The 8927-nt window shown below is 36.2% G+C and overlaps 1 protein-coding gene across 1 annotated transcript; it reads right to left on the bottom strand.

Annotated features, from left to right (window-relative positions):
- Window positions 1-4451: 4451 nt before the first annotated feature.
- LOC122066466 (probable protein phosphatase 2C 10) lies at window positions 4452-5250 on the bottom strand (the record flags this gene model as incomplete). The annotated part of the gene is made up of 2 exons (XM_042630268.1): window positions 4452-5000; window positions 5096-5250. Coding segments are annotated over 2 exons (296 nt in total), but the record flags the coding sequence as incomplete, so codon positions are not given.
- Window positions 5251-8927: the final 3677 nt, after the last annotated feature.

Below are 8927 nucleotides of genomic sequence, written 5' to 3'. Positions count from 1 at the left end.
GGGGGGGGGGGAGAGGAGGAGGATGCTGGTATTATGGAGTTGATGTTTAAATTTTGTGAATTTTAAATGAAATCAATATAGAAAATGGAACAAATATTTAAAGGCATTTTAGGGTTTCCATAGCAGTCTAGAACCAATCATCAATATGGATAAAGATTGAATACCAAAAAATTTGTAAGAGAAAATGAAGAAGATCGAATGCCAAAGAGTCCCTTAATACTTTTCTCATTCATTCATAAAAGCAAAATTTCACATCTCTCTCTCTCTCTCTCTCTCTCTCGCTCTCTCATACTTCAAAATCTCTAGATTACTCTTCCCTCAATCGTTTGAACATATTAATTGATTCAAACCCCAGATTACTCTTCGCTTGATTGACTCAATTCCTAGAAAAATCCCATGCAAAATAGGATTTCTTAACAAGAGATTTGAGAGCAATGGATTGAGCGGCTTCCGCACATGGATTTAGTAATTGGTATCCAGACCTTGGCATCCAATACTGATCCAAATCGATCTACATCAAACGAATTTTCCCTTATTTCCCTTTGAAAATTAAGTTTTTTTTTTTTTTTTTTGTTTAAACATTTTAACCCGTACCTCTATCCTACCAAAAAAAAAAACCCCCATACCTCTACAAATCGGCCGATTCGATATCAATTCCTCAAATCCTTACTTTCACAATGATTGATTACGATCCAGTTATGGCTCTTGAAGAAGAAGAAGAAACTACCCAATAGTTACTAAGATTTAAAGTCTACTTAAACCTCAATTGGTCAGCTTCCTCTTTTTTTTTTCTTGTTAACCAAAGTGTCCGGGTCAGCTTACGTGCACACAGTGCGTACGACAGGGTTCAATCCCACGAACTCCTCCCTTGGGCCTCAACTCTTCAAGCCGGAGTTACGACCACTAGGTTGTCCTAGTGTTCGTAACTCGCTCTCGTCACTACTCTATTAATAGATGAAACGAGATTAATATTATAAATGTGATTAACGAAACACAGTTCAGATATAGGGGGTGTAACTCAAACGGTAGAGCGCTCGCTTTGCATGCGAGAGGCACAGGGTTCGATAGCCCGCATCTCCATTACATGAGCAATGAATAGATGCACTGGGTGGAACTTGGGCTCCCACCACCATCAGAATAATATATGATGACAAATTAGTGCCCTTATATGAGCTCATTTTCACTCAGCATTCTTGCATAAATTTTTTTGGGGTAAATTACATTGGATATTACTGACCATGTTTCTAGTCTGAAAATAACTTTCGGTATTTTTATTTATGGGTCAAAATTTTGGAAACAAAATGTGTTCGGTAATGCATAATAATTTCTATTTCTGGATCACAAGAGAGAGAGAGAGAGAGAGAGAGAGAGAGAGAGCTAATTAAACAGAGAAGTGTTGAAACTGTCTTGTTCGACTTGTCCCCACCCTCCCTTATTTCTTCTTTTTCTTTCTGAAAAATTGAAGTTCTAAATTTTTTGCTTAACAATTTTCAGCTTTTAGTGTTTATCAGCAATTGGTTTATTCCTAGAAACAAAAGAATGGACTAACGGTAACAAACGTATCTTTATTTATTTTTGTTAAAAAAAAAAAAAGTAATATAAGTTTTTCAATTTGATCTGTATTAGGTTTAACTCAATTTGGTTTTGTATGATTTACATATTATTTGGTCTGGATCAAATCGACATATTTTAGGTTAAAATCGAAGTTGGAACCAAATCTAACAAAATTTGGTCAATATAAATGACCATTTTTTATTTTTTGTTCTGATTTTAAATTGATCCCATTAAAGAGCAGGTGTTATATACAGGCATATCTAAGGTTATATTTAGATTCAAATCCGATGGTTATAGGTTGTTTCATGAAGCGCACATATGTATACTGCAATAAAGAAAAATCAAGGACTTCAAAGTGGTGGTAGACCAGTGATAACCTGTGATAGGATTTGGGATCAATTCATAGGTAATGCAAGATGAGTGTAATTTTGTATTCAATAAAAAACAAAATTAAAAAAAAAAAGATGAGCGTCTTTGAGATTTCATAATTCTATTTTTCTTGCGACTTGTATGAGTTATAATATCGCACGACATGCATAGGAATCAGAGGGCAGGGGTCTTTTTCAAGGATTGCAAAGTGACAAAGAATAAGGATGGAAAGAAATAGAAGTCTAACTATGAATGCCTAATTTCATGTTTGAGAAAGGAAATCAAGTTTATATGATACTTATGAGCTCATTATAAATTTCGAAAAAAGAAGAAGAAGAAGAAGATGGTTTTGTGAAAGAATGATAAGAGAGTTATTTTTGTGAGTCATAGAACAGCCATGAAAGGTGGAAAGGAAAAACTATCAATAATATAATTTTAATAAAAGTGGTTATTACAACTTGCAATGGGGATGTAGCAAATGGTAGAGCGCTCGCTTTGCATGCGAGAGGTACAGGGTTCAATAACTTGTATCTCCCTCATAAAGAAAGTGAGCTATGATTGAATGCATTAGGTGGACCTTACAAGATGAGGTTAATAATGCCCTTATATGAGCCCAAATTTTCCCAGCACCTTCCTTTGATGCTTGATCTATATTTAACAAGTTGTAGTGTCACAAGCTTGGTTTTTAATTAATCTGATCTTATTTTTTATAAGATTTCTTTGGCTTAGTTGTTGGATTTACTTTTTTATTAATGAAAACAAGTTGAGAGACACGAGAGAAGAATCCTCTCTCTCTCTCTCTCTCTCTCTCTCTCTGAGTGATTGAGTGTAAATTAGGGTTTTGAGTGGAGGAACTTGCATTTAAAGGAATACAAAGTTGTTTGTCTAAGAATGACTCACTGCGAAAGGACTAAGATTGCGTGGAGGCTTTGCATATGTGAAGCTTCAAGTAATAATCAAAATATTTGCATTAATTTATGTTGAGTGGTAGAACTTACCGATAAAACAATCCAAATCATTTTCAAGTCCATCTAATAAAAGGGGGGGGGGGGGGGGGGTTATCGTGTCAGGTCGACGGCTGATACCACGACAAAAACTTTAGCTAACATAGAACTCAAAAGCGGGCAAAATAGAAGTCAAATAGACTTCTTCCTAATTGGAAGGATTGATAAGTTACTATGTAAAGACTGAAATTATATCAAGGGAAAGCTTAATCATGTAACGTAGAGTAATGGTCATGGGCTCATGTTTTAAAATATTCGTAGAAACTGTGAGTTTATTCGCCCCTAGAATAAGATGATGAATTCAAAAGGACAAAACATAAAGACATTTACAAATACATTGTTACATGGGGAATGCTAGACCAAGGTGAAGGCACTAATGTGATGTAGCACGAGATGTCTTCTTGTATTAAAAAAATAGATGAGTTGACTAGAGATATTCAAGATCAAATCCCTTAGTATATGCTTTTGACTGATGATACTATTGGGATGAATGGAACAAGAGTATGGATAAATTCAAAATTGAATTATAGAGACGAACCTTAGAACAAAAAGTTTCAAGATAAGTAGAACAAAAACATAGGATTGAAAGCAAGGTGGTGAACTGATGATAACAAAAGACCTCAAAGTGAAAATTTTAGGTATTTAGGTTCAATTATAAATAGGAAAGAAAAAATGGAGGATGATGACACAAAAAATTAGAATAAGGTCACCGTCCAGAATATTATGTGATCGACATATTCCTTTAAATCTCAATGGAAATTTTAGGACAACTAAATGGTTAGCAATGATGTATGTAGTTGAATATTGGACCGTAAATAAACAACATGTAAACAAAATTAGTATAACTAGGAAGAAGTTGTTGAGATGGATTAATGATAAAATTATAAGAGATAAAATACAGAAGGAACACATTAAGCTAATATAGTAGCAGCCTTGATGATAAGTTATGAGAAAATCATTTGAGATCACATGAAGTCATGAACATGTGCAATAAAGGCCTTTAAATATGTTTATACAAATTAAGGATTTGATCAAGATTGAAAGAGCTAAAAGAACCCTAGATATACCCAAAATAATTCTAGAAGAAGTGGTGAGGAAAGACATGCATGGCATGAGACTAATAACTAAGTATAGACTATGAATAACAAATGATCACGAAAAAAATGACCAATTTAGCTGACCCCGTTGTTGGGATAAGGCTGAGTTATTGTTGTTGTAAAAAGGTTATTGGTTCAAGAGTTATAAGTAATTATAGATCAAACACAGAAGACTGAGAAATTTCCCCTTACTAAAAATTTAAGCACCTTTCAATGTTGGCACTTTCCCTCGATAATCATCCATCTGGAATCATCATTAGAATGATTGAGACAGAAAACTAGCCAGATTTTTCTCTATTCGATTATGTCATTACTACAAGAGGTGATCTGCAGAATTGGAGCCAAATCACCTCAACCAAAGCAATGAAATCTATTGAAATGTCTGGTACCAGAATTTTCCATCAGAGTAATAATAAGATTCTCATCATGAACAACGAAACCATACTTTCCATTCACTAATTGAAAAGAATCCTGCCTGTCCACTACACACAGTTTTGCAGATTAAAAAATTTACCCAAAAAACGAGAGGGGGGGGGGGGGGGAACTGATGGTATACACCAGATGGCTAACATATCTCGGAAGAAATCAAACAATATCAAACCACACAACCTAGGAGAATAAAATATACAAGGGACAGAGAAAAGGAAAAGCGAAGGAGAGTAATAACCTCCCTGTGGAGTAATTCCACACTTATGCTGGGTTTTCATGCTGACCACCCTATTCAGAACGATCCCATATAATTGCTGTTGATCCATAGAATGGTATAGAATGGGTATCCATGAAAACAATTCCTAAGGTATATATTGCAGCAAGGGTTTAATAACTCTGTCATGCTTTACCCCCTAAACCGAACAACAACACAAGATATGTCATCTTTACTGTCTCTATTTACCGCTTCGGCTGTCAGCTGCTTGGCAGCCCTCTGTGGATCCTTGATCTTTCTAGCAATATCAACTGCCTCCTGATTACCCATTACCTGGATCAACAAGAATCAACAAAAATAAAACTTCATGAATATGCATATAGACAAGGACATGTTAAAATGGGTACTATTGGGATAAGATGTGTCACCTTCCAGAGTCCATCACTTGCAAGGATGAGAAGATCAGTACTGCCATCAATATCAGCATTTTGTATGTCGGGATCTGACCGCAAGTGTGATTTTAGGCTCTTATCTCCAAAGGCACGAGAAACTGCCAACTGACCATTTACTCTAGGGACATCTCCTGATTAAAAAAAAAATGGGAATATAAGATTATATGGACAACAAACTCTCCATACAGATATTTGAAAGAGTATCCAATTCAAAAAATTCTGCTGAAAGGGATAATAGCAAAGCCAAAAAGCCTATCAGTTCACATTACACCAAGTAGTTAAGCTGAAAATGAACAAACACACACCATCAACAATTTAACCACAATAATTTCTGAATGTTAAAGACTTAATCCTCCACATAAATATCAGAACACCCACAACCCTAGGTTGGAGTCTTCTAAACAAAGATGGACCAGATAACTTGAGTATTTCATGCACCTGGAAATGGATTTGGAATGTCACCAGAACCCTAAAACTAAACCTGAAGCTCACAAGCTTCCTAATGGTTCTAATATTTTTAAGAGTTTCTTTTTCTTTCTCACCTTGATAAGTCAAAAGAATTTAATTAAAAGAATCCCCAGTATACAAAGTTGAGAAATAAAGGCAACACCAAAAAAAAAAAAAGTGTGCGACTACAGCAGATAAAACTTCGAGCATTATATGGACCTGAAATGGAGTTGAGATGTCTCCAAAACCATATAACTAGACCTAAAGCTCTATTTCCTCCTCAGCAAGACAAATGAATTTAATTTGAAGAAGCAATTTCTTAGATAGGGCATACCCAATGCACGGCTCCCGCCACTGCAGGGTCTGGGAAGGGTCAAAATTTACACAGCCTTACCCATGCTTCGCAGAGCAGCTGCTTCCTGGCTCAAACCCGTGACCACTTGGTCACAATGGAGCAACCTTACCATTGCACCAAGAAATTGAAGAAGCAATTTCTTCTTCATCAATATGTCAGTCCAAAAGAAGAAAAAAAAATGGACAAGGTTTACTAGTTTAGGCAACACAAAAAACAGAAGGTTCATGAAACAAGAAGTTCCAGCTAGATCTAGTTTCTGCAGCTGAGATGCCTTAAAATTCTTCACATGCTGAGCTCCAAAAACATGCTGGCTCACTGGTTTATACAAAAAACATAATCTGGTTGTAGATGCCCTCATGTTGCTCCTTTCACACTGAATAGGCAGCTGAAGTGGATGACCAGTCTTGAATAAGCTGTGCTAACGAGGCAACAACTGAATACCAAGATATGCCCAAAATCCCAGAGTAAAGGGTAACAAGACCAGAACTCATTCACAACAGAGCAAGAGATGAGAAAATGGCAATTAGTTTCTATAGTCTTGGTCACATTGTACAGATATTTGAGAGAACCATTCCCTGCTTGTCAAAAGATTAATAGTCAAAAGATGGACAAGATGCCATCCAAAATTACAGATTGCACCTTCAAGGGGCATGAAGGGGAGAAAGCATGAAGCTGTGACTCAAAGAAACTGATCTGAGAGCCTTCGTTTCAATATTCTTTGGTCCAAATGGCTGTAGTGAGCTCTTCCTGACAGAAACTAGGGCAAGGAGTGCCAAGGACTGGTGCCAGTTTCAGTTGTTTACAACCCCAGTAACCTGGGTATTAAACTCTATTTGGGTCCTGGAATGTGATAGAATCTGCCACTTATGAGCATTTATCAAAGGCTATAATGCAAGTATCAGGAAATTTAAGCTTAAGAAGTTCCGTCTTTCGTCCAAAGATCTTCCTAAGGTCTAACAGTACTATCACATAACAGTACAATTGAGGACGAGAAGCCTGCCGAATTGCATAAAAGCATTCCATATCCCCACCCATGACTGGTACATACCTGATGCGCCCCAATTGTTGCTGCAGCAATATTTCTATACTACTCCTTGTCTACATAAGCTATTTGTTTCAACCAAACCCCTAGAGGCTAATGCCATTTAGAAGCAAGGTTCCAGGTTACGGAAAATTTCGCTCGCAAAACATTTTGTTTTTTCGCAAGTTGTCAAATGAAATGTTACTGTTTTGGTGAATTTTCAATGGTATGTGTCATTTCGGTATCGTTTCAACTAATACGATATAATCCTTCTATATAAAGGGCATAGTGTCGAATAAAATAGGTTGAAATTTTGACCCATTTTGTTGGTTTTGACTGGAAATTTAGTTTTTTGTGATTTTTGGCCAAAATCACTCCCATACAAGTGTGGTTTATAATTTTATGTTTATTCATTACTAAATGAATATTTTAATTGTTTTAATTAAATTACATACATTTTGTTTGGAATAGGCCATATTGGAGAACGTATACAGCAGCATACATTGTATATTACAATCCAATGATTCCACTATGTTTTAGAGGGCCAAAAATAGGGTTTCCTAGAAGTTTCTGGACCTAATTTAGCTTTTGGGCCTGAAAACATCCACTGAAGCCTTCCAGGTTTTGGTTGTAATTTCGCAGTTTCGTGAAATATTTCAAACCTGGCTTGAAACCGAAACCTGGAACCTTGTTTAGAAGTTACATATCTTTTCAGGACATTAAGCTCTGGAAAGTACACTTTTCCGCAAGCCATCAAATATCAAGTGCTAGTTTCTCATCCATGCATTCTATCACTGATATACACCTGTGAATAGACCCCGGAAAGTAGAGTGGAGGCTGTGACTACAAGAACTTAGATCTCTACCACTTCGACAAGAGTTCTTCAAGACCTAATCATCAAAGAAAGGACTTTGTCTAATGCAAATTCATGTCTGGAGGGAAAAAATTTCAGCCTATGGTGTCTCGCAAGCTCCCAATCATATTGCAGACCCAGTTGAGAACCTGGTTACATTCATATGCCTAGCAGACAATTCTAGCAGAGTGCTTGCTAAAGGAGACGAGACTCATAAATCCTAATCACCATGAGAGTGGTGACACATAAAAATAACGAGTCATAATCTACATACATGATTGTAAAGCTAAAACTATATTCAAGAGGAAGACAGAACCTATGACAAATGAAAAAACAAGAACAAAGATAGTTACTTGTATAAAATACAAAAACTACACTGCTCCAAAGTGCATACATATTATCTGCTCCACGATTCACAATAAGATTTCTTTGCTCTAGAAAGAAACTACATTGAAGAACATCACACCAATCAACAGCCCACCAACCACTTTTTTTCCCTTTTCTTTTTTTCATGAACGCCATATTCTCTTAATATCAATATGCATATAGCATTGGTTACCTAAACAGATATTGCTAAAGAATCAAATCCGCTACAGATACTCTTTCATACATAGTTGCACGGTGTCTAGGTGACCAAGGCGCCTGAATGCCAGGCATCACCTTAACAACTATGCTTCCTTAAAACTTCACAGCGAGGTGCTGATGTTGTTCTAGTGATGAAGAGAAGTAATGGAGGAAATGACTGGTGAGATATTAAAACACATGCCTAATAATTCCTCTTTCCAGCGGTTATATTTCTAAGAAGTCCAGTACCATTCAGTTAGATAGTTAAATTGAGGATGATTTCAACTAAAGCTCTCTTTCAAAATTTCCCATTACAGCATTAGATCAAATACCATTTAGTGATAATTAAAAATATAAAAAGGGTTGTTCAAACTGGTTTTTCCTCTCATTTTTGTATGCTTAGTAAGATGCTCCTTTTGGTAACAAGTAACTAAATACTGGACGAAAAACGATATTTTGGTCCCCTTGGGATGCAAACTAACTCCCAAAATCTGGGGTTGACTGGGTTCGTAACCAGGGTGATATAACAACTTCTTCCCAACCCAACCAGTAACGCAAGTGCAGGAAA

This window comes from Macadamia integrifolia, unplaced genomic scaffold, assembly GCF_013358625.1.
Source record: "Macadamia integrifolia cultivar HAES 741 unplaced genomic scaffold, SCU_Mint_v3 scaffold2407, whole genome shotgun sequence".
Classification (NCBI taxonomy): Eukaryota; Viridiplantae; Streptophyta; class Magnoliopsida; order Proteales; family Proteaceae; genus Macadamia; species Macadamia integrifolia.
This window is presented reverse-complemented; position numbering and strand designations above follow the sequence as displayed.